Genomic DNA, 27493 nt, shown 5'->3' on the forward strand with positions numbered 1-27493 from the left:
ATAACTTTTTTTTCATGGTACTGGGGATTGAACCCAGGGGCACTTTACCACTGAGCTACATCCCAGAACTTTTTTATTTTTTGTTTTGAGACAGAGTTGAGCTAAGTTGCCCAGACTGGCTTGAACTTGCTAATTTCCTGCCTCAGCCTTTAGTTGCTGGGATTAGAGGTGTAGGCCACCCAGCTTAAAAAAAAAAAAAAAAAAAATTACAAGTCACTTTAAAATATTGGATTAGAGGAGAAATCAAATTTTCTTTTTTGTATCCAATTCATTTTCAGTGAAGATATTGTTTTACTAAATTGCTTAAAGTGTCAAGAAATGGGTAAGAAATGCCAGTAGGTAATAAATCTAAGACAGATTTACAAAATGTGTTTTTCTGCTAAAAAGAAGTTATTTCTTCACATAGTATAGAGAGTATCTCAATCAAGGGATCAAAGATTCTGATAATTCCAGGATTCTGTTCCTACCTTGTCATTGTCACTGTGGGTTCCCAGGCTGACACCCACAATCAACTCAGCTCCTCAAAGGTCTACAGCTCTGAAGACATGCCATATTGTCCTACCTCTCTCTTGTCTGTGCTGCAAAGTTCTCTGATTTTAGGAAGAAATTAGCACTTTTAGCAACTAATTACACAAGACACTGTCATTTCTTTCTAGATGGGGAAAAAAAAACTTAAAAGCAATACACCTTAGTTATCTTCCATGTGTTAAATCATGAGAAAAGATAACACGTTTGTTTCATTGCTATGAAATTAATTTTCTTCCCAGTTATTTTGTTTATTTGCTCAATTCAAAATTTGAGCAGCATAATCAGTATATATTTTTGGTATTCATATAAAATTAAGGCTTCATAAATATGAATCATGCTATTAACTGTGTGCATTGTGATTTTCTCTAATTGCTGTCATTTGCATACGACACAACTCTTCAATAGTCAAAAGATTAGAGGAAAATTTGGGAAGTGTGCACAGAACATTTTGGAATACAGAGTGTAGCATACGATAATGGGGTTTGAATTACATGGGGTGCTAACTCTCTTTTGTGTTTTATTTATAGACAGGGTCTCACTGAATTGCTCAGAGTCTCACTAAGTTGCTGAGGCTGGCTTTGAACTTGCAATCCTCTAGCCTCAGCCTCCCGAACCACTGGGATTACAGGCATGAGCCACCATGCCCGGCATGATTTTTAAACATGCATAAAAGAAGCTGTCTAGCTGGGCATGGTGACACATGCCTGTAATTCCAGAAGCTCAGAAGCTGAGGCAGGAAGATCACAAGTTCAGAGCCAGCCTCAACAATTTATCAAGGCCCTAAGCAATTTAGCAAGACCCTGAGCAACTTAGCAACACACTATCTCAAAATAAAAAATAAAAAGGGTTGAGGATGTAGCTCAGTGGTTAAGAGCTCCTGGGTTCAATCCCCAGTACTAAATTAATTAATTAATTAATTAATTAAAATAAAGGAGGCTCTCTTCTAAGTAATGTATATAGGAAAGTATTCCTGCTTCAATCAACTTGTCAAACTTTGGAAGAAATTCATGAATGATCTCATACAGTAGAAAGAAGATTATGAAATTGTTCTATTTCAGAAAGAATGAAGACATTTTTGAAGTATTCTCAAATTTGGGAGTCTTTTTTTCCCATTAATCTGGATTACATTTTTTTTCTCTGTGACAATAGAGGGAAACATGGTTTTATTTAAATACGTAAAAGCTAAAAAATAATGGAAAAGGATTATAATTTCTATTTATATAACATTTGAGACAATAAACAATGCACTTCTCTTAGAAAAGCAACCAAAAGTGCATCCTTTTGCAATGAACCTTGAGTCGGTGCTGCAACACTTGGATTCTAAGGGGGGTTTAATGCCGTGACCATAGACAAGCAGTGTATAAATCTCCATAACACCAATCCCATAATAGGCCACACTTCCTGGAAAGAAAAACTTTAAGAAATATGTGTGTTGCAGAAGGGATTGATAAAAAACCTGTCTTTCAAAATGACATCCAAGCTGAGTGCCACACACTTGTAATTCCAGTATTTGAGGGACCACAAATTGGATGCCAGCTTGGGCAACTTAGCAAGAACCTATCTCAAAATAAGAAGTGGGGTGTAGCTCAGTGGTAGACTGCTTGCCTTGTGTTTGCAAGGCCCTTCATTCAATCTCCAGCAAAACACACACACACACACACACACACACACACACACACACACTCACACACACACACACACACAAGCTTTAACTATATTAGTTCCTTCTGGAGTGATGGAACCATCATTTCTTCTTTTATAATAATTCATTCTAAATCAAGAAGTCATTTAGAGATAGGAAAAATAAAATCACAAGGATGTTTATAGTACTATTCAGATGGGAAATCAACAAGAAGGAAAATGTAAAGAGTTATGAGCAAACTGATTTTTAGTACTTCCCTGGTGGGCTTTCCGTCATGGTCGGACTTCCCAGGTATTCCCCCAAGGCAATGCTTGTGTTCTGGGAATGCTGATCTGTCACAGCAGTGGTCCTCAGAGCGCAAGTGTGTAGCACCAGGGAGTTTGCCAAAGATGCAACTCCACGCCTTCACTCCAGACCTACTGAATCAGAAACGCTAGTGTGGAACTCAGGAGTATAGGTGTTAAGTGAGTCCTCGGGATGATGCTGATGTGTGTTGAACTTTGAGAATGGCTGGTTTGCAGTGCATGGCCTCTCTAACTCTCAATTAATTTCTCCTTCAGATTAAAGCCCCTCCCTTAGCCTTAAGCCCCACCCCTCCACATGTCTGGAACAGCTGTTTCATCAAACCCTGACAGCTCTTTACTTGAAATAGAATTTGTCATGAACACACCACACTTAAATATTTGCAGGGATATGATCATACCATGTCCTAAGTTGTCCTTTAAATGACAGACAGTCCCTAACTTAAGGTGGTTGGACTTACGATTTTTCAACATGACAATGAAGTGAAAGTGATACAGATTTGTTAGAAACTGTACTTTGAATTTTGATCTTTTCCCAGGCTAGGGATGCTCATGGTATGATTTCTCCGATGATGCTGGGCAGCAGCAAGGAGTCACAGCTCCCGGTCACTCACGTGACCACCCAGGGAACAACCCTTACTCTACAGTGCATTGTGTTGGCAACATTTGGGGAGTACAGGTATTCAATAAATTATGTGAGATATTCAACACTTTAATATAAAATATAAAAATAGACTTTTCATTAGATGATTTTGTCCAACACTAGACTAATGGAACTGCTTTGGACATACATAAGGTAAATGAGGCAAAGCTGTGATGTTTGGTAAGTTAGGTGTATTAAATGAGTTTCAACTTACCATATTTTCAACATACCATGGTCGTTGACATGTAACCCCATCATAAACGGAGGAGCATCTGTATACTTCTTCTTTTTCCTTTTTTTTTGTACTAGGGATTGAACCCAGAGGTGCTTTGTCACTGAGTTACATTACCAGCCCATTTTATTTTTTGAGACAGGGTCTCGCTAAATTGTTTAGAGCCTAAGTTGCTGAGGCTGGTTTCAAACTCACAGTCCTGCTGCTTCAGCCTCCCAAGTCGCTGGGGTAATAGGTGTGCACCACTGGGGCTGACACATCTGCATTTCTTACCTGCACGTGTGCTGTCACTTTGACAGAAGGGAAGCCTCTTGAACGCAGGAACTGTGCCATAAAGACTATTTCCCTTACCACAGATTTATGAGTGTGGACGCCACAGCTTTTGTTCCCCCTCTTGTCACATCATTTTGTTCTTTTGAAGTATCCAAAGTTCACCTATTTTTCAAGGTTCAGTTCAAATAGTACTTTTTTATGATCTGGCTTCTGTATACAGAAATTTCTTTTCTTGCCGGGTTCACTGGCACACCCCTGTATTCCCAGCGCTCAGGAGACTGAGGCAGGAGGATCACCAGTTCAAAGTGAGCCCCAGCAAAAGTGAGGTGCTAAGCAACTCAGGGAGACCTTGTCGCTAAACAAAACAGGGCTGGGGATCTGGCTCAGTGGTCAAGTGCCTCTAAGTTCAATCCCCAGTACTACCCCCCACCAAAAAAAAAAAAAAATAGAAAAAGAAAAAATAGTTTTTCTTCTTTGGAAAAGCCATAGCATTTTTAAAAATTGTTTATTTTTTTTTTTTGCTCCAAGTTACAGTCATTTATGCATGTATTATCTTTCTCATCACTGAAAATGGAGTTAATTGTTCCAAACCTCCCTTTTAAAAAAGAAATAGCAATAAGCCTCAGGGTATGTATGTATGATTATGGTATTCTCCCCAATATTTATAGTTCTGATTTGGGGTAATTGACTATTTTCCCAGGAAGTAACTCATATTTCAGAGAGATACAGTCTTTCTGCTGGGCACACTCGGGGTCTTTAACAGGGCCTGCACTCCGGAGACAATTGTTGCAATTTGTGTGGTCTACTGAGTGGTCTCGAAAGATTAGACATGAAGTAACGGGAATCTGCAGGAAATGGAGCCATAAGGAAACTAGGGCGACTTTAAGTCCCATCGGTAAGGAAGAAAAGAGCTTCACCGCAGGGTAAGGACCAGTAGCACAGGTTTAATTGTTACCATGTCTTGGTGTGAACCTACTGGTGCTGGTGCCTCTGTCTGTGCTAATGGGAACCTGATGCAGCCGGCTTCCTGAAACTCACCCGTCCTGACTTCAAACATTGCAGCCCATCCTGCAGGAGCAAGCAGGCTGGAGTTCCACTCAGGTTTATTTCCTCTCAACAAAGGAAGGGCCTTCCCACCTCCAGCCCCATCAACTAAGAGGGTTGCACCAGGGACCCCAGCAGATCTCTGGGACCACTCCTCTAATATTCCCCACTCAATACTAAATTCTAACCTCCTCCAATCCCATGAAAGTCTTCCAGAATTATCTTAGCAGTCCAGAGAAATGGCTCTGAGCTTGAAAACCCAAGAGTGGGAGAAAGCACACAGGTCAGGTCATTTGCCAGCAAATCACTTGGTCAGCTAGCATTGTAACCTAGGTCTCAGGTCCACATATGCATATCCTAAAAACAGGTATTGAGAATTTATCATGGATGGGGATGGAGAGAGGAAATGTGCCTGGAGGTCTGTTTCTCCTCTTCCTGCCTTCACTGCTGTTTTGCCACTGACTCATGACAAGAAAATACCAAAGTAGCAGGCAAAAAAACCCCTCCGTTTATGTGATTGGAAAAGTGTTTATAGTCCCTGATGTTTGGGGTCAGCCCCAAAACCCTCAAGGCAGGCAGGTATAATCCCAGGTCTCTTCTCTAAAGAGGAGGAGTTTTCTGGAATTTAAAGCTTCCTGGGTTCTTTCTCTTACCTCAATTCCCAGAGGCTATGCAACCTGGTGTTTTTTTCCTTTGCTGAGATTTCTAAAGTTCCCTTTTTTTACAACCCTTATCGACATGTAAACTCCACAGCAGGGTGAAAAGGTAGGTGTTTAAGATAGACGGCAACAGCTGGGATAAACTGCCTCTTAAAAGGCTGTCTTAATGAAATGCATCTCTTTATATTTGGGGCATTTGTAAGCAGAATGGAAATGAAACTTGAGAAGACTGTGCGATAACCAGACTATATCCTGTCAAGAGAGTTTCTCCAATAACAGAGATGAGCTCCTAGATAGCTACCAGATCTCCAGCTTCCGCCCAGTGCCTCCCACCATAAATCTTCATTCTTACTCAGGTTTTCTGTGGATTTTTTTTTTTTTTTTTTTTTTGAGGACAGAGTTCATTTCCCTGGAGAGACAGGCCTAAGGAAAGATCTGGAATTCCTCCAGTTAAAAAAAGCCATCATTCTGCTTAGTCAACATTAGCTCCATCAGAATCAATATCCTGCCCAGGGTGGTTTACATTGTTCTGAAGTCTTTTACAGGTGGCCAGGCAAAGATACAGTTCCTAATCTGGATTTTCTGAAAGGGAAAAGAAAATATTCCTCAGACTTGGGGAAAAGAAAAAACAAAGAGGTCTGAACTCTCCTCTTACAAATAAGCTTCCTTTTTTGACATGTTCTGCCTGGGTTTGCTCTCTCAAGAAATTCCAGTAACCTGATATTTTGACACTACCTCTCTTCCTGGAGTTATCTCCTATTTTTCACTCAGCCTCTTACTAAATATCTAATAAATTGTTGGTCTCTGAATTTTAATTTGCTGTTTTGCCAGTGACTCTTGACAAGAAAATACCAAAGTAGCAGGCAAAAAAAAAAAATAGGTTTTTTTTTATAATAGTTCCCTATCTTGCAGTTTATTAATGAAATTGTATATATATAAAATTGTATATGATTATATTCAATAATAAATTTCGTCATTTCCTCAATTTATCCATTCAGTAGATGGAAGGATGATGTTAAGATTTTTTTTGGTTTTTGGTTTTTTTTTGGTCCTGGGATTGAACCCAGGGGTGCTTAACCACTGAGCCACATCCCCAGTCCTTTTTTATAATTTAGAGACAGGGTCTTGATGAGTTGCTTAGGGCCTTGCCACTGCTGAGGCTAGATTTGAACTCATGATCCTCCTGCTTCAGCCTCCTGAGCCATTGGGTTACAGGTGTGCACCACTGCACCCAGCAAATTCTTTTTTATTTAATTTTTTTACTCATTCTTTTTAGTTATACACTGACAGTAGAATGTATTTTGACATATTATATACTGGGTTAAGTTCGTACTCCTTTATTCTTCTTGAGATGTCCCTAGGCAAATCCCCTTGCCCACTATCTTTCATGAAATTTGGTCTCCTCATCTGTAAGATAGTAATAACTCCCATAATTTCCAAAAGGGCTGAGGGGAGCCAAATGAGCAAATATAAACCTTATTATAATTATTTGTGTATTTGTGAATTGTAAGGCACTTAAAACTTTTAGTTGTAATCATGGCTATTTATAATTGAATAAAATGCATCAAACAGGGGCTGGGGATGAGGCTCAAGCAGTAACTCGCTCGCCTGGCATGCGCAGGGCGCAGGGTTCGATCCTCAGCACCACATAAAATAAAATAAAGATGTTGTGTCCACTGAAAACTGAAAAATAAATATTAAGAAAAAATTCTCTCTCTCTCTTAAAAAATGCATCAAATACTATTGACACCACAAATATACTTAAGAGAACAAAGAAAAATGATTATTTCATAGAAAAAAATATTGTGCATATTCTTTTAGTTTTGACTGTTTCCTTAAGATTTTGACTCTTGGAGGAAAACTTTTCTGGAAGAGCTACATCCACGGAGATGTTCAAAACACATTCTGTTTGAGCTACAAAGAATAAACCCAGAAAACCAAAGGTCTCTCAAAGTTCAAAACATGCGGATACCCAAATCATTTGTGAAACTCTGAGTAGGAATTATTTGCATTTGTCTTTCTCTATTTGGGCTCCCTGGGCTTCCTGAAAAGGACCATGCTCTCTGAGATCCAGCGTAGGTGGAACAGCAACAGCTGGGGATCCTCCCAGCCTCCTGATGTCACAGCTTATCAGTGTTGATGGACAGAATCCAAACTGCCTTTCCTGCCTTGCTGACCAAACAGAAAATACACTTCTCTTTTCTTCTTGCAAAGGAAAGAGCAGCTTTATTTATGACACTGAAACATATAGGAAGTCACCAACACATTGGTGCCACTGGGTAAATTCCCTCCCTGGGACCTCAGTATGACCTAATGCTATTATCTATCCTATTTTTAGGGAACACTAAAGTCCAACCAACATAGTCAACTTTTGATCATCTGCAGAAGAAATACCATAGACACTTGGGACCTCCTTTTAATTTTTTTTTTTCTTAAACTGGAAGAGTAGATGGACTGAATAATCTTTGAATTGGAGAAAGCACATATTAGATAAAGAAAAGACTTTTAATGCAAGTAGAACACACACACACACACACAAACACACACATCCTACAATCCATTCATTAATAAAATTGAAGGAAATTCATTCTTCTGTGAATTTTGGGTTAGGTTGAATATTTCATAGATTTCCACATACATTCATGTGACAAGATTACAGTGGAATGCATTGTTTTTATTGATTTATGTCTCAAAAGAAAAAGTAAGAACAATCTTGAAAAACTATGAATTTATTTCCTTATAAGATTAATATGTAAAAATTAATAACTTCATATATTATTTATTTAATTAATATTATTTATTGAGTACTTGCTGGGTACCAGGTGCTCTGCTGGGTACTCAGTGTACATTGATGAGTAAAGCCAGCATGGTCCCTACCCTCTGCACTTGCATTCTGATATTAAAATGTGTACAGCTTTGCTCTCTTTGGCCTGAGGAAGGAGAGGCTGGAATAAGAAAACTATCTTCGTATTCATAATCTCTACTCTTACTTGCACCCACAGGTAGGAAAGAGTCTACTTGGTCAGTTGGCCAGGCAAACCTGAGGCCATCAGAGCAGTCTGGAGAGGCTATTAAAAGCACATGTTCTAGAGTCAGATGTCTGGGTTGAATCCCAACTTCTCCACTGTCTAGCTATGTGCTCTTGGGCAAGATACTTGGTCCCCCTGTGACTATGGGAAAGAAGGGTCATATTAATTTACCCACCTCATAGGACTACTGTAATGATCAACTAAGTCAAAACATATAGATCCGGATAAACACGCCTGGAAGATAACAGGTGCTCAATATATGCTGACCATTATTATTCACATCTGAATAACAATCCTGGCTCCACACAGCCTGGTGATCCAAGTAGAAGATTTCCACTCTCCTCATCTGTCACTATTCCCCTCGCCTGTCCTCTCCCAGCCCCTCCTCCAACCCCAGGATTTTTGCATGATGTTCCCTCAGTCACCCTTACCATTTATTTTCTTACCAGAAAACTTTTCTTGTATTTTTCAAAGCCCACTAGGAAGTGGGACACTCTCCCTGTCCCTGACTGCCAGTGGTTGAGAGTCCCTCCGCTCTGCTCTGCTAACAACTGTGCAGATCTCCAATCTTCTAATCTACAATTGACCAATTGCTTTCTTATGTATTTCATCCCATAGATGGAGGCTGCCTTGAGGCCATAGGTAAGCTCTCACTAATGTCTGTTACATGGACAAGTGTATTAATGTATATGTGCTTTTAAGGGCAGTTCAAGTCTGAAGGGCACACAGGTCCCCTAGGGTAGCATTTGTTTCAGGGTATTTCTCAACAGAAATGAACTTTCTTAAGCTGCAATTCAAGTCCAAGATTGCTGTCCTCAAAATATTCATTCTTTCGACCTCTGGTTCATGAAAGCATTACATTTTGATTAACCGTTAGCATTCCCAACAACAACAAAAGAAATTTTAACTTACCAATACTGAAGACCCCAGGTATATCAACATTTACCAAACACACACACACACACACACACACACACACACACGTATGCACATGCATGCGTGCACACACACACACATGCATACACACACACAAGAGGGGGATATTAGGTATGAATATCTTGTAGATCAAACTGTCAAAATGAAAAAAAAAAACAATTACCAAAGTACTCGATTTCATTGAGATCTCTGAGAAGATATAGATTTTGTTCCTTGGCATAGAATTTTCAACTACTAGGAGCTTTTCATTTCCCCCCACCTCTGAATAGGAACAATTAAACATTAGAAAAACAAAGCATAGTTTTTCAAGTTTCAAAAGCAAGATCTCCACATCCTCTTCTTAGTTCCTCTCTCACCTTTCTTTGTCTTCTTTGTATGAATTCACCTTTGGTGTGTGATGAGCTATACCCACTCTCAAAGCCTGTGGCTGGAGTGACTTGCTTCCATCTTAAGGAGTGAGAATTTCTGACTACTGTCCTCATCAGAGCTTTATTCTTTTACTTGTTCATCCATCTAGTAACTACTTATTGACCTGATGTAGATACTACTGAAAAAAAGAGGATAAAATAGTGACTAAAATCTGTCCTCTGTCCCAGGAAAGTTTTAATTAGTTTGTGATTTCCCAGGGAGGGACAATTTGCATGTGTGCACTTAACTGACAAATTTATTTTGAAAATGTTTCACAAGAATGGAGTTTTTGATAAAATTTAATTTTTTTTTTTTACAAAATGAGATATTTGTAATCCCTGGCATAATATCTGAAAATAGTTGATACTTGGCAAAAATATATTGCCTTCCTTCCTACATTTGAAAAATGGAATCATGTTTAGCATGTATTTGGTATTTGTTTTTTGTACTAGGGATCAAACCTACAGGGGCTCTTTACTACTGAGCTACAGCCCCAACCCTTTCTATTTTTTATTTTGAGATAGGGTCTCACTAAATTGCAGAGGCTACACTTGAACATTTGAGCCTCCTAACTCAGCTTCCTGAGTCACTGTGATTGTAGGCGTTTACCACTGTACCTAGCTGCATTTGGGTTTTGACATTTTTGACAACGCATCAAATTCTACTGCACTGAGAAGCTGCCTAGTGAAGAATATGAGCATGGTCTTTGGAGATAGACTAATCAGCACTGGTTCTCTTGGCCACTAGATAGAGAAATAATCTCAATGAAGGAACTTAAACTCTCAAAGTCTTAAATTTCTCACCTGAAAAATAGGAGAAATTAGTACCTATTTCATATGGTTGTTCTAAGATTATTCGAGATAAAGTATGTAGAACTCTGTTCATGTGAATCCTGCTTTCATAGCATCAACTATTTAATGTAAACAAGTATTATCTGCAATGTCTCTGCTTTGGTAAATCAGTTTACTTATCAAAATTGTATTTCTCTCTCTCTCTCTCTCTCTCTCTCTCTCTCTCTCTCTCTCTCTCTGTGCAGAAATTGAACCTAGGGGCACTTAACCACTAAGCCGCATCCCCAACCCTTTTTATTTTGTATTCTGAGACAGGGTCTTGCTAAATTGCTTAGGGCCTCACTAAATTGCTGAGGCTGGCTTTGAACTTGTGATCCTCCTACCTCAAACTCTAGAGTTTCAAAATTGGATTTTCTTAAGGCAAAACATGTCTGTAATTTGTAACCAAACTTCAGCTCCAGAAGGAGAACTATGGGATTCTGTCATCTTTGTTTTTCATTTTTCTGTATTGGAGATTGAACCCAAGGGTGCTTTTACCACTGAGATATATCTCCAGTCTTTCTTATTCTTAATTTTTTAGTTATAGGTGGACACAATGTCTTTATTTTACTTTATGTGGTGCTGAGGATTGAACTCAGTGCCTCACACATGCTAGGCAAGCGCTCTACCTCTGAGCCACAAACCCAGCCCTCCTCAGTCTTTTTTGTTTTTAATTTTTGAGACAGTTGCTGAGGCTGGCCTGAAACTTGTAATCCCCTTGCCTTAGCCTCCCAAGTCACTGGAGTTAGAATATAGATGTGCATCACTATACCGGCCTTCCTTGTTATTTTTCAAGATGCAATGATGACTAGCACCTCTCCCTAAAGAACCTTTCCCCTGCTGGTAGAGAGACATTTGCACCAACATGTACCAGTGCATTCTTCTAAAATTAGCTTTCGAAAATCTTTACTAGAAAGCAGTAGCTCTTAAGTCTGGGGGAGTCTTCCACTCTGGAAAAATCTCTTTTCCTGGGCCTGAGGGAAATACATACAACTTCTATGTATCAGTTTTCAATATCATTTCAGATGACCCAGAGTCCCTGCAAGATGGGTCTGAATCTTTCTCTATATTTGTTTTAACTCCTTTATTCAATAGGTTTATCAAGTCCGAACCAGACTTTTAGCTCTTCAAGATTCCCCCTTATGCTGTCTTTCTTCATTAATGGTATCCTCTGAGAGCTCTGCCTTGGAACTACAAATTCTGGGTGCAGGGTATCAACTGAATGGAGCCTTGCTAGGGAGAGCCATACCCCACCCTCAGGATAACAATGTCACGAGGCAGCTCTGTGGGCATGGCCTGTCTACTTTTGTTTGTCATTCCCTGGCTGTTGTTTTCACTGAGATACGTGAGTCAACAGCCACTCTCTCTTGTGGTACAGGGTACAGTAGACAGTGCAGTTTACATTGCAGAGTCTGTGATTGAGGGAAGCCATCGGACCCCTAAAATTAGCTTGGGAAAATCTTTACTATAAAGCAGTAGTTCTTAAATCTGGGGGAATCTTTCACTCAGAAAAATCTCTTTTCCTGGGGCTGAAGGAAATAAACTTCTATGTGTACGTTTTCAATGCCTTTGGGATGACTCACAGAAACCCTGCAGTCTTCCCAAGCACCCTTTTGGGTATCTGCCTCAAAACCATCCCTGAGTCCAGGTCAAAATCTAATTGTTTCTTCTCATGAGTCACAAAAATCCAACATAATGGTCAGTGCCTCGGAATTCAAACATTGAATCAGATCCGGCCCAGTGGACTATCTGTTCTGGATGTCACTCTCCTTAAGGAAGGGGCAATCATTCATCCTACTGGGGACATCCTGACAGGTTTCCTACATGGGACGAAACTCCAGAAGCTCCTCAGTAAAAAGGAGCATTATACAGAGAGTCCACTGCACCCCAGCAAACGTGGGACCTGTAGTGGGCAGTTTTCTGGGGTCATTTTCTCATCAGCAGCAACAGGCTTAAAATTGATGGGCAAACCAGAAGATTAGGGTGCAGACTCTGAGTTGTTCTCTGCCTGGTTCAGGGGAAGCTGCTACAGGAATTTTTGCCACCGGCCTCTTGTTGAGTGACGGGAAAAGAAAAAAAAAAAAAAGATCATTTAAAGGCCCCAATTCAAATGGTGTGTACAGAATGCCAGGCCCTGGCTGCCCTGGAGAAAGCCACTCTGGTGCCAGCTTAGGGAACAAATGTGTTCCCACTGTCTCCTGGAAAGGCTTTTCCCACCCCTGCTGAGGGGGTGGATTTCAAAGCAGCTGACTTCTTGCCCTTTATAATAGGACTGCAAGTGTTCCCGTTTTAATTCTGAAACTTTCTCCTAATTTTCTGCTCTTCCAATAGCTCCCCCAAGAAAAGCTGGTATTCTGGGTCACTGAAATGGTGGCAGGTTATTAAGCAGAGAAAGAGGATCAGAAGAATTGTTCCTAGCAGCGGCAGCACCAGCAGCAGCGGCAGAGAAGGCAGCTATGGTCTTGGGAGCTCACGTTGCATGTTAATGAAATGCTATAAAACATCAAACCCTAAAGGTATCAGAGAAAGCCACCAAAATCCCTTGTGGAGTTTGCCTTTGGCAGCTGTGTCTCTAAAAGTTCCACGCCTTTCCCCTATTTTCATCATCATGCATTTCCTCCTCTTTTAAAGACACACACAGACTCACTCCCAAACCAGGGTGTGTACTGAAGGCTGCCCGCCCCCATCGTCATTCCCTGACACTTGTGAAGCCTTCAGTCTAACCCCCCCCCCCCCCCCAGGTCTGCAGAGTCTGGCCGGCACTCTGGGGAGAGGTAGACAGTAATTAAGTTAGCTGTTAGCTGCTGTGAGCCGACTTGGGTATTTCATCGCAGCTGCCTGCCTCTGTCTCCCCAGCCACCCTCCCACATCTTCCTAAGAGACCGGCTGTGTGTGTGAAGGAGGAGCTGTTTCCCACAGCTCTGATCTAATTCAGCTGAAATTCAATCTCCGTGTGACCCACCTCAGCCAGCGCTCTCCCACCCGCCGCCAGCCTCCTCAGCAGGCTGTGTGTGCTGCCCATTTACACTGTCAATCCAGCAGCCTCCCCTCCACCAGCCCCAGGGTATAGACTTACGGGTGTCCGTGGGCCAGCATTGGGGGCCTGCCTGCTGCCCGGAGGCTCACCCCTCATCCCCCGTGCTCCGAGGGGACACTCTATACCTGCTACTCGGAGGATTGAATGGGACTTGTGAGTTATCGCAGCAGAAAAGGCAGCAGAGCCAGCTGAGGCTGAGAACCCAAAACAGATGTGAAAGACATCAGGCTGGGTTTTCCATACATCTTCAATGCCCAGGAAGATTTATGATCCCCTTTAACCCTCTTTTTAACATAGGTTGAACCGGACTTGTTTTATAGCAAGGAAACAAACCTGATAGTCATACAAAAAATCACCAGAGCGCCAGGGCCCGCCCTGCAATCTGTGGCCCCTGGCTTCCCTTCTTTGTCCTCTTTTCCTTGAGATGGATCTCTTAGCCTCTGTGTTTGGTGGGGACATTTCATCACAGACTCTAGAACTCTCCATCCATCCAAAGCCCACAGCAGCCAGTGGCTTCAACCCTAAATGATGCTCAGTTATGGTTTGCATCTTTCTACTGAACAAGGAAGTGGTAACTATCTTTTAGAAAGCCAGGGATTGCAGGGGGACAGCAGTGACCAGTGAGGCAGAGGCCCTGGCTTTTTTTTTTTTTTTTTTTTTTGGTCTAATTGTTACCTAATCATGTTATACGGGATCATGGTGCACTTTCTTTTGACCAAGAAAGCTTTGAACTTTCCTTTGCACTTCCTGCAAGAGGAGGATTTCTACCTAGGGGCAGGGAGGCACAGGAAGGCAGAGGTTTGCAGGCGCCTTTTACAAGCCCCAAGAAGCAAAAGGGCAGGGGTTTACAAAGGCGTCATAATTAGGAATGATGTGTCAAGGCAGGCAAGCACCTCTTGGACCTGACCCTGCTCGTCTCCTTGAGGGCTGCCACGGGAACGGGAGAAATTCAGCCTAATTTTAGTATTGGGCACTTTCTAAGGCAAAGAATACTAGCCATCTTTTAACTTCTTTTATTTTACTGCACAGAGTGAGATGGTGATGCGTAAGGTCACACCTCTATTTTTATTATTATTTTTTAAAGAGTAAAATAATTTGCATGAAGATTCCTTTTTGCTAACAAGAAACCAGCCTGCTTATCTTGATATACAGATAAGAATAGACAGGTGGAGCTGCAACATGTTTCCCTCACCCCCACCCCCACTTATTAGAAGACCTTTCCATCCACAAAGCCAAGGGAAGCTCGATTTGCATTCAGTCTCCAGAGAGAGTTTAGAGACTCTTATTTTCTTTTTTAGGGCAGTGGGTAGTTGTAATCCGAAGAAAATTCTTGAGCACTAAAACAACAAAATAACTTCTACTGAACTCCTGGTCACAGTTTGGCTATGTCATGGGAGGAGATATGGAATTAAAAAAAAAAAAAAAAACAATTTGAGGTTGGGGAGAGGATACTCCCCTGCCTGGGGAAGAGGGAGATTCCCTGCAGCCAAGCTCAGAAATAATAGTCTCCCTGCGTCCTGAGAAAACTGTCCAAAATGTTAACACATCAATCTTAAGGAAACAAGCCTAGCTTTTACTGACTTAATTTCATATAATTATTTCAGAGTTTGAGTCTTTACAAGAAAGAGGGAGTGGAGGAAAAAGATCAGAAAATTGAAGGGGATGAATAGAAGAGGAATGAGATTTTCTTTGTTTTGAAGATTCCCGTTTCTACCCCCATGCCCGGGTTTCACCCGTACTTTCATCTTTTAAGAGCAAAAGCACAGTGCGCTCAGCAGCATGCAGAGTGGCTCTGAAGGCACTGGTTTCAGCTCAGGTCTATCTTTAAGGGACACTTTAATAAAGCCTCCTCTTGTGTCCTGGATTCTACTGCATGGAACATGCAGGGAAAGGAAGCTAGAAGACCTGTGGCCAGTCCTGCCTCCTGAGTACCGTTACTGTGTAGCTTGCACAAGTCATTAAGCTTCACGGGGACTCAACTCTATCTGCAAAACACAGAGAACACCTTCCCTGCCTACCTCAGAGGGTTTTATATAGGAAAACACTTTGAAAAATAAAAAAACACTGCTATGCAAATGAGAGCTATTCTTCTTACAATAATAAAGTTTAACTAGTATAAGTATGCAGTAAATTTAACTATTACTAGTATTCACCAAAAAGTCAGAGCTAAAAAATTTGGTAAGCAAACAAACAAACAAACAAACAAAAAAAAACTTGGACAACATCTAGTCCATTTATTATACAAATTACAAAGCCCCATCCTCCAGGAATTTTATTCAATGGAATCCAGCCCAGGAATCTGGATTTTAAACAAGCGTCTTGGGAGATTCCAAGGTAGTAGAGCAACCTGACTTTGGGCAACATGATTTTGCAAAATGAGGACATTTCTCATCTTCCCACTCCCTGGTGGTGCCCACGCTCCTAGTGGGACTGGGTGTGAAAATAGAGCACATTGCGTTCACATCCCTTCGTTAATATTTCAGAATCTACAACATGAAGGACTAGAAAAAAAACAAAGCAGAATGGAGGATTATGTGGATGGGTTTTGGTTTCCCTTTAATGATGAGAAAAATGCATGTCTGCTCTGAGCGGATGATAAATTGATCCAGAAAATGTTGCACAAGTGTTCTTCACTAAGCTTCAGGGTCAAAGTCAACACTATAAAAGAAAATGTACCTCCGTTTAGTTAAAAAGGACTTACGTTCAAGGCATTGCACAATGGGGCTGGTATGGGTAACACTCTGTCAAATAGCCTTGTTCATTTGTTCGGCTTTCCACAGGACTTTGCCAGAGGACAATGGGGTGGGAGCAGATTTAGTTTTTGTGGTTGCAGTTTGTTTTTGCACCTGTGAGGGTTTTTTTTAAACAATACTTTGAGAAAATCATAACTTTTTAAAAGATAGTGAAATAATTTGTATGTGAATTTGGGATAATGAAATAAAGGGCCATTCACAAAAAGAAATCCTATTTGAGGAAGCTTGGCCTACTCTAGCATTATGTGACAACAAAGAACAAAACTGAGGAAGAATTTTCTAGAAAGATAGATGACGTCAAGAAATTTGAGGACAACTTACTCCTCAAACTCTGTCTCACAACTTAACATTTCTAAGATGATTAAAAAAAAATAGCAAACATGGCTTCCAGAAAACCTAAACAGAGAACTCACACTATGTTTAGTTTTCTCATAGAAAACTCTCAGATTTTTTTTCCCTCACAATTGTGAGGCACACACACTTTCACACATGTGTGTGAGTGGGGGGCAGGGGCGGTAATATTGGTTTTCTATGCTCTCAGTAAACCTTGAAAATTAGAAAATTAAAATAAGAATTTTTGAAGATAAGTACAGTGATAACCAGAATCATGGGTAATAATTAGCTTGATAAAAAGATGGGAGAAAGAGTCCATTTAAAAGTTTACAAAATAAATTCAGAATCCAGAAATCTGGGATTCTTTTTTTCCCCCAGGGCCCTGCTGTATTATGAGTAACAAAACCTTTGTTCAGGGTAATGATCCCAAGACATCAAAAAAGAGTTAAATTATGTTCTATTATTTTTCCCGTTTAAGAAGGTACTAATACAATACATTTTGGAAAGATACACCAAAATGGTTAAAAGTAAAGAGGTATTCATGCCAAAAGTAGAAAATCCTTATTTTTCCAGAATCATTTATACAAAAAATACGCCCCCCCCCCAAAGTTTCTGGACAAGCAAAGTTTGTCTAAGGAGCAAAAATGGGTGGGTGGATGGGGGCGGTGCAGAGGCAGAGAAGGAACAGCTGTTTTGGGTTAAGAAGCGTGTTAATGACGGCCCAGGAGTCAGGAAGATGCTTGGTTGAGCCTGCTGGTCAAAGAAGAGATCTATTAAACTGTTGAATAAAAGCAATTGTTCTAGGCCTATGATAATGGACCAGAGCAGGGAGATTCAGAAGACAGCTTTGACAAATGAGCTATCTGGGGCTTAAAACCACCCTCCCCCACCTCCCTCCAGAATGATCAGAAGTAGGTGACACACAGAGGCGTGGGGTGAGGAGAGGGGTGCTGAAGTGACCCAGTCTAACTCACCAACGCTGGGGCCTTACAGAGAGCGTTCTCTGAGAAAGTTGATAACCTGAACTGAAGAGGGCCGCGGCAGCAACAAGAAGGGAGAAAGAGGATCCTTTCAGCTGGAACATTAATGATAAATACAAAATGTCATGATTACTATGGAGGTTACAGGCACCGGAGGCACTAAGAAAAAAGAAAAACAGTAAGCCGTTTTATCTTTACAGTGGTTCCTACAAAGGGGTCAGCAGGTCTTGGCAGAAACTAGCAGTTAATTACCTCCGCGTGTCTCTAAGTCAGCTCATGCCTCTAGTAAGAGCGCTGTGGCCCCTCTGCAAGCAGCCCCTGAGCTCACTGATGCCTGCTGGGAAAGGCCAGGGACCTTGAGTGGGGGATGGGAGTCCTCACACTAAGCTGCCTGATGAGGAGAGGGCAGAAGCTACACCAGGCACCACATCTAGCTGTCCCCCCACCCCACCCTGCACATACCCTACCTCCTACAGACACTGCACACTTGCCCCAAACCTCCTCCTGAGTGGGGAACTCTGTCTCAGTTGAAATGGAACAACACTGAACTGTCCCTGTTTTAAAGAAGGAGAGATGTACGTGGAAGGTGACCAGAACGAAAACTATGCTGATCAGAATATGAGCCCTAATCTTAACTTTAGGCCTAAACTTCCCCTAAGCCACTAGACAAAGAGCCACGTTTAAGATTTTGAAAATACATAAATCTTTTAAAACCTCTTCCTAACTCTGTGTCACATCATCTAGTTGATGCCATAGTTTATAACAAATAGAAATACACATGATTATAATATCCAAAAAAAGTTGGAGTTCAGGGGCATCAACAACTAAATTTAGGAACTGGACTCCTAAATCCAGCTCCCTCCTTATTCCTGGACTTGTGTTTCCGATTGCTTACTGGACATTTCCACCTGGCTGTCCTATAACTTGGAAACTATTTGTGCTTGAATCAATTTATTTTCTTACAGATGCAGGTCTGCAGTCATCTTTTCTGCTTTGGAAGTTATTGCTTTAAGACTAACAGGCTGGAATTCACAAACATATCTGTTCTACTTCACTATAGAGGTGTAGATGGGGTGATTTTTAAGAATGTTTAAAGGATCTAATCCAGGTAGCAGCCATGATCCCACACATCAGCAATTCTGAACCAGGAGTATTTGGGCTAGAGGATAACAAGACAGCGGAGCTCATGATAAGCAGTAACAACCATTTTTATTATAGTTATGGTCATTTCTGAATAGCCCCCAGGAACATGATGTAAGAAAAGTTTGGCATTGGGTGCATGCCTGCCCATTCCTGGCCCTTCACCCTGAGGGTAAAAACCTGCCCACTCAGATCCCTTGTTCAAAAGTGCTCCAGCCCACATAGACTTTCCTCAGACTCATAGAAAGTAAAAGCTGAAAGGGACAGTAGAGATCCCCTGGTTCATCCCCTTTCTGTGAACATCAAGAGGTGGAAATTCAAAAAGGAGCTAGGCCAAGGGTAAGAGGAATCTGGTGGCAGAGGGAACTACAACTAGAAGCAAGATCATCTGCAGTGCTTCTTTCTCCCTTCTGCTTTCAAAACTACCCTGTGTGGAAGAAAAATCAACTCTTCTCCCAAGGATGTGCATACTTCATCAGGGTTCAGCAGACCCATGGCTCACCCTGCAATCAGGGAGGATCATTAGAGAGGAGCCACTAAGCAGAACAGGTGTTTGCAGGCTAGCCACCAGGAGGCTTCATATTCTAGAAGACATTCCTTTCAACACCACAGAGGTCTGACATTTATACAAAGCTTCATTGTCTCTCAAATTCCTTTCAATATTAACACCTTCCTAGCTGGAGAAGAAACAGGCTGAAGAAACTACACTGTACTACTGTGCAGCGAGCGTGCAGGTCATAACTGGATTCATTGTGTAAGTTGGGCCTGCCTCTTATACATGCAGTAATCTTTGCCGTTTCTCCCCAAGAAGATTGAAGCTAATAAGAAATTCTCATTTCCTTTTCTAGTTGTTCTTGGTATCTTGTGGCCAATTTTAGTGATTGCTCAACTACATATCTGAGCAGGAAGAGGGACTAAACGTGTGGAGTAAGGTCATGGATGTGGCATGGGCCCCAGAGATGTCTGTGTTTACTCATCTTGGTGACTGTCAAGCCATTTCCCCTGGGCAGCCCAATTTGATTGCAAGAGAGCTCGCCTGGTCCCAAGCATTGCTTCTTTAGCATGATCTCAGTCCCTTCTTGCCTCTGCATCCTTTCTTCTTTCAAGACTGGAAAGAGTTTCTACTTTTCCATTTACTTTTTCCTCTATGTTCCTCACTTATGTTTCCCATTTATATTAGCAAGGTGAATGCAAAAGAGACTGTATTCAGGAGACATCCTTAACCTAACATGTTTTAAGTGTGCAATCGGCACAATGAGATCACCCCATGGTAGGAATCCCTTTCTTTGTGCCTAGGTATCTAGAAGTTTTTGGAGAATCTGACACAGTATAAAATGAAAAAAATATTTGCATAAATTGCATGTGATACAGATTATCATGTTACTTCAATGCTAACAAGGATTAAGATTGTGATTCTTGGGTCTGGGGTTGTGACTCAGTGGTAGAGTGCTTGCCTAGCATGTGTGAGGCACAAAGTTCGATACTCAGCACCATATTTAAATAAATAAATAAATAAATGTCCATTAACAACTAATATAAATATTTTTTTTTTAAAAAGATTGTGATTCTTGATAGGATTCTTAATATTATTCACTGAGTTTTCCAGGGTCCCTAATAATACAGGAACTTTTCCACAAAGGATTCATCTACCACCATGGCTTTAAAAATCTTGTCTGTTTAGCAGTTTATTCTATTATACCTTCATGTTGGTTCTAATATAAAATGGTCACAAAACTTGTAGTCAAATGGATACTTAAAGGAGATGCACCATGTCTACCCAGTGACTCTCTGTGGACTCTCAGTAGCCCCATAATACCAATATATAGTCCAACTCAAGAAATCAAACTTAATCCTAAGGGACCCATTAAAAGAGCCATGCTCTTTGAAGGTCAGGATCTTTCAATTTTATCCCAAGGCTTTTTTTTTTCTTATTAATTATAAAATTTGGCAAGTGTTTCTGTTGAATAAGAAACATTTGAATAAGTTGGATCACAACTTGAGGTGCTATCTGCTCTGTGTGCTGTGTTTTATAAACCGATTTTATCCACAGCCTTGCTCAAAGAATAGACCAGACCCTGTTAATTCTATGTGCCAAAAACTTCCCTGGCCACAGCTAAGTGGACTTGACCCAAATTGATTCAATGAGAAACTCTCCTGAGAATTTAGAACTGGGACCATGGCTTTCCAGTATTGGGCCAAGAGCTGAGAGGTAATACAGAACCTCTCAGTCTGAAACAGTCTATTTTTTAATTTTTGCATTGTAATTCTTAATACACCATTATACCATATGCCATGAACATCCTGAAGCAGAGCAAGCCCATTCAGAAAGAAAAAGAGGAGAATTAAGCAAAATCAGTTTAAAAGAAAAAAAAAAGCAACAATAAATAAGTCAATAAAATATTTGTTTTATGTATCAGTTAAAAATAAATTTAAATATAAAAAGAAAATAAATAAAATATTTATCTGACCAAAATAGTATTAAATTGAAATCCATAAGAAAAAAAAACTATATTGGAAAGCATCAGAAATTTAGAATTAAACAACATGCTTCTACATGACTCACAGGAAAAAGAAAAAAACATGAGAAAAAATTTTCAAGATTTTAAAATGAAACCCAATTGCATGGAATACATCTAAAATAGTACTAAGAGGAAATTTATAGCATTAAATGATTACATTGGAAAAATAGAAAAGTCTCAGTCCAATTCTCTAACCCTCTACCTTAAGAAAGAGAAAGGAAGAGCAAGTAAACCCAAATTATAAAAATCAGGGATAATAAAGGTAATAGCCAATGAAATAGAAAAAAAAAATAAAAACAACAGAAAACATTAAATTAATGGTTGATTTTTAAGTATTTTTATTGTTGCATTATAATTATATATAATGAGGGGATTCACCATTACATATTTAAACATACATGATATAGCAATATAATTTGGCCAATATCACTCCCTGGTATTTCCCCTGGCCTTCTCTTTTTCCCTCCAGGTCCTTTTCCTACACTCTACTGAGCTCCCTTCAATATTAAAGATGCCCCCCAAAACACACACACACACACACACACACACACACACACACACACACATCTTTCTCTTTCTTTAAAAGCTCATTTTTTAAATGATCAATAAAATTGAAAAACCATAGTGAGACTAATCTGAGAAAATAAGGGAGACATACAAATCACCAATGCCAGGAATGAACATGTAAGTGGATCCTACACACATTAAAAGGGTAATAATGAAATATGAACATCACATCTATAAATTTCACAATTTACATGAAATGGACAGTCATTAAAAGACACAAACTACCACCGCTTACCAAAGAAAAAGTTGATCTGAAAAGCTCAAAACCTAGTAAAACAATTGAATTAATATTTTTAAATTTTAAAAAGTAAAACTCTATGTATAGATGATTCTACTAGTAAATTCTATCAAATTCCTAAGAAAGAAATTATATCTACTATATACAAACTCTTTTAGAAAACAAAAGAGGACATAATATTTCACAACCCATTTTAGGAGTTTGGAATTATATTGACACCATTACTAGAGAGACATTACACAAATTAAAACAACAATGAGGCCTGGGGATGATATACCACAACATCCTTATTAGAATGGCATAATACCAAATTCTGTCAAATTTGGTATTATGTGGAGCAATAGGAACGCTAACACAGGATGGTAAAGCCACTTTAAAAGACAATATTCTCATCCATAACAAAACACTAGCAAACCAAATCCAGTAGTATTAAAAAGCATAATCCATCATGACCTGGTGGTATTTTTATTAAGAATACAAGGTTGTTTTGACATTTGAAAATTAGTCAATATAATTCACTATTATTAACAAATTTAAAAAGAAAATAATGTAGTCATCTCAATAAATATAGAAAAAAATATTGTTGAGATTTAACACCAATTCATGATAAAAAAAATAAAATAAAATCACAAGAAACTATAACTAGAAGGAAACTTCCTCAACCAGATAAAGGGTATATACAAAAAAATTTAGGCCTAGCATTATATTTAATGATAAAAGACTAAATTCTTTTCACTAAAGATTTAGAGCAATGCAAGGATGTTTGACCTCGTAACTTATATACAACGTTGTACTGTAGGTTCTAACCCTTGCCACAAGATAAGAAAAAGTTTAAAGTTTTGTGTAATAGAATCAGTGAAACTATCTATTTGCATATGACATGATTATATTTGTATAGAATCCTAAGTAATATAAAAAGTTACTAATTAAATAATAAAAGCACTAATAAATGCATACTTTAAGATAATAAATATAAAGTCATATTAAAAAGCAATTGCGTTTTTAAATACTAGCAAAATATAACTAGCATGATCCAAGGAACAAAGAATTGATAAAGTGGACTTCATTGAAATTGAAAACTTCAGCTCTGAGAAATACACTGTAAAAAGAATGAGAAAACAAGCCACAGACTACCAGCAAAAGATTTATAAAACAAATATCTTATAAAGGACTATTACCTAAAATAAATAAAGAACTCTTAAAACTCAACAATATAGAAAACAAGTAACCTTATTTAAAAATAGGCAAAATACCTAAACGAGCGTATCATCAATGGAGATTTACAGATGGTGAATAAGCATATGAGAAGATGCTCAACATCATATGTCATTAGAGAATTGCAAATTCAAACAACAATATACCACTACACCCGGATTAAAATGGCCCAATACCAAATTCCATCAAGGATGTGGAGCAACAGGAACTCTCATTAATTTTTCGTGAGAATAGTACCACTTTATTCTGCCATGTGCTCCCCAACATAATGTGCTGTAAACAGGCCCAAAAGTAATGAGGTCAATTAACCCCTATTGAGGGTTGGACTGGAACCTCCAAAATTGTGAGCCAAAATAAAACTTTTCTCTTTTTAAGTTGATTATCTCAGATATTTGCCAGAGTGATGGAATGCTGACTAATACAATGTATCATTCTCTGGTTATTGTTACCACTCTGGTATAAGATTTTGAAAGTGGTGGTGGCTATGGGAACATGGAAACAGAAAATAGATGGAAAATCTTTGTACTTTCTGCTCATTTTGCTGTGAGCTTAAAAATGTGCTAATAAGAAAGTGAACAACAGAAGAGGCTGAGGCAAGAGAACCTCAAGTTTGAGGTCAGCTCAGCAGGGCAAAACCCTATCTCAAAAAAATAAAAAATAAAAAGGATGGGGAATGTAACTCAGAGGTAAAGTGCCCCTAGATTCAATGACCCATACCAAAAATCAAACAAACAAAAATTTGAAGTTACTGCTTAGAATAAAGAGATAAGAAATATTTAGGGATAGACCACCAAAATAAGTACAATTTCTAAGAGAAAGCAAAAAGCTGAATAAATTAAGAGTTATATACTGTTCATGAAATAAATAATTAATAAATATAGAAGTATAAAATCACCCCCAACTAATATATAGGTTCAGAGCAATTATTCTAGCTAAAAATCTCAGCAAGTTTTTGATAGAAATTAATAAGTAGATTCTAAAATTTATATGGAAATGAAAAGGTCCTAGAATGGCCAAAATAAATTTGAAAAAGAACAAAGTTAGGGTTCTTATAATACTTGATTTCAAGATTTGCTATTTACTACAGTAATCAAGGCAGTGTGGTGCTGGTGTAAGGGAAGACATATAGAATCTTGGAATAGAAAATCTAGAAACAGACCGACATGTATATGCTTAATTAACTATCGACAAAGATGTTAAGCTGTTCAACGGGCACAATAGATTCTCAGTAAATGGTGCTGGAACAACTCCATATACATATAGAGAAAAAATAAATCTCAATCCACAACTCTTGCCATACACACACGAAGGAATTAACATGAAATGGGTCTTATACTCTAAAGCTCCAAAATATCTAAAGAAAACCTTTGTAGCCTTGGCATAGACAAACATGTCTGAGACACAAAAAGCATTAACTACAAAAAGTTGATACACTTGTCTCCATTAAAATTTAAAGACCTTTGTTTTTGTAAAGATGCAATTAAGAAAATGAATTGCCAGGTCAGGCACAACAACCTGCAGAGTGGCAGAGCTGACCCACGTGCCTGCAGGGTAGGCGGACCTGCGACCCACCAGTAGAACAGGTCCAGTGGCCTGCTGAGGGGTAGGCCCGCCCCCTCCCCCCCGTGCCTGCAAGGTAGGCAGAACTGTGACCACTGGCAGATCAGGCCCAGCGGCCTGCTGAGGGGCAGAGCCGCCCCCTCCCCCCGCACCTGCAAGGTAGGTGAACCTGCGACCCACCGGCAGGTCAGGCACAGCAACCTGCAGAGTGGCAGAGCTGACCCACGCGCCTGCAGGGTAGGCGGACCTGAGACCCACCAGCAGAACAGGTCCAGCGGGGGAACCTGAGGAGACTGCTTCTTGGAGCCTGCTCCTAGCAGAGCGTGCACCGAGCTCGGGGCAGCCGGGTTCTGGCTCCCGGAGCTGCTTTGGCCCAGGGCTGGGGATCCCGCGGAAACTGCTTCTCGGTCTGGGTCCTGCTGGGTGCTGTGGGGGCCAGAGGGGCTGAATGGAGCTGCCGCCTGCGCCCAGAACAGGCCAAGCGACCCACCGGCTTGGTATCACGTCACCCCAACTGCAGCTGGGGCCGAAGAGAGCAGCCGCCCACGCCTGGAACAGGACCAGTGACCCGACAGCGTGGTAGTCAAGTCACCCCATTTGGAGTAGGGGCCGAGCAGAGCCACCGCCCGAGCCTGCAAGGTAGGCAGACCTGCGACCCACCGATGAGACAGGCCGGGTGGCCAGCCAGCGTGGTGGACACGTCGCACCGATTGGAGTGGGGGCTGAGCGGGGCCGCTGCCTGTGCCCGGAAAAGGCCCAGCGACCCACCGGCGTGGCAGTCAAGTCACCCCATTTGGAGTGGGGGCCGAGCAGAGCTGCCGCCAGAGCTCGCAAGGTAGGCAGACCAGTGGCCCACCGGCAGAACGGGCCCAGCGGCCGGCCAGCGAAGCAGACACGTCACACTGGTTGGAGTGGGGGCAGAGCAGAGCTGCCGCTCGTGTCCGGAAAAGGCCCAGCGACCCGCCGGAGTGGCAGTCAGGTAGCCCCATTTGGAGTGGGGGCCAAGCAGAGCTGCCTCCCAAACCCGCAAGGTAAGCAGACCTGCGACCCACCAGCGGAACAGGCCCAGAGGCCTGCTGGCATGGTAGTCACGTCACCACAATTGGAGTGGGGGCAGAGCAGAGCCGTCACCCACGCCCGCAGGGTGGGCAGACCTGTGACCGACCGGCAGAGCAGACCTAGCGGCCAGCCAGCGTGGTAGACAGATCACCCCAATTGGAGGAGGATCACAGCCACTACCCGCCCTGCAAGGGAGATTTTTCAACTATACAGCAATATAAATAAATAGGGGGAAAATTTCAAAAACACAACAGTTTCACCAAGCAGAAAGAAACGCGAGCACTATGAAAAGACAAGGAAAGAAAGGACCACAAGCAATGCAGGTCAACTCAACTCTAGAAGAGGTAATAGATGCAACAGATGGAATGTCAGATAAAGAATTCAGGATATACATGCTTCAGATGATCTGGAGTCTCAAGGAAGACATGAGACAGCAAAATCAGACAATGAAAGATCACTTTGACAAGGAACTACATAAACAAATCCAGGAAGCAAAAGATCAATTACACAGGGAGATAGAGGTAATAAAAAACAAACAAATAGAAATCCTAAAAATGCAGGAAGCAATAAACCAACATAAAAACTCAATTGAGAATACTACCAGCAGAATAGATCACTTAGAAGATAGAACATCAGACAATGAAGACAAAGTATTTCAACTTGAAAAGAACATAGACAGCTCAGCAAGACTGTTAAGAAACCATGAGCAGAACATCCAAGAAATATGGGATAACATAAAGAGACCAAACTTAAGAGTCATTGGGATACAGGAAGGCATAGAGGTCCAAACCAAAGGAATAAACAATCTATTCAATGAAATAATATGAGAAAACTTCCCAGACTTGAAGAATGAGACAGACTCCCAAATCCTAGAAGCCTACAGGACGCCGAATGTGCAAAATCATAAGAGATCCACACCTAGACACATTATAATGAAGATGCCCAACATACAGAATAAGGAGAGAATTTTAAAAGCTACAAGAGAAAGGAAGCAGATTACATTTAGGGGTAAAAAATCAGCTGATCTTTCAACACAGACTCTGAAAGCTAGAAGATCCTGGAATAACATATTTCAAACACTGAAAGAAAATGGGTTCCAACCAAGAATCATGTATCCGACGAAATTAAGCTTCAGGATGGAAGATGAAATTAAAACCTTCCATGATAAACAAAAGTTAAAAGAATTTGCAGCTAGAAAACCATCTCTTCAAAAAATCCTTGGCAAAACATTACAGGAAGAGGAAATGGAAAATAACAATGAAAACCAACAGTGGGAGGTAGGACAGTAAACGGGGAGAAATAATCAAAGAGGAAAACAAATCAGGTTTAGTAACACTAATAAACAAATATGGCTGGAAGAACAAACCATATCTCAATAATAACCCTAAATGTTAATGGCTTAAACTCACCAATTAAGAGACACAGGCTAGTTGAATGGATCACAAAACAAGACCCAACAATATGCTGCCTACAGGAGACACATTTGATAGGAAAAGATATACATAGACTGAAGGTGAAAGGTTGGGAAAAATCATATCACTCATATGGACTGCGGAAACAAGCAGG

At 40.5% G+C, this 27493-nt stretch overlaps 1 protein-coding gene across 2 annotated transcripts in view; it reads right to left on the reverse strand.

Moving 5' to 3' along the window:
• LOC308633545 (uncharacterized protein) overlaps positions 1 to 13685 on the reverse strand; it is a 50711-nt gene extending 37026 nt beyond the window's left edge. For both annotated transcript variants that reach the window (XM_081266396.1, XM_081266395.1), the window contains exon 1: positions 13603 to 13685. In XM_081266396.1, the coding sequence (XP_081122522.1) occupies positions 13603 to 13622 (20 nt within the window). In that variant the 5' untranslated portion in view covers positions 13623 to 13685. The remainder of the gene's footprint in view (positions 1 to 13602) is intronic.
• Positions 13686 to 27493: the final 13808 nt, after the last annotated feature.

This window comes from Spermophilus citellus, assembly GCF_964194105.1.
Source record: "Spermophilus citellus genome assembly, chromosome: 14".
Taxonomy (NCBI): Eukaryota; Metazoa; Chordata; class Mammalia; order Rodentia; family Sciuridae; genus Spermophilus; species Spermophilus citellus.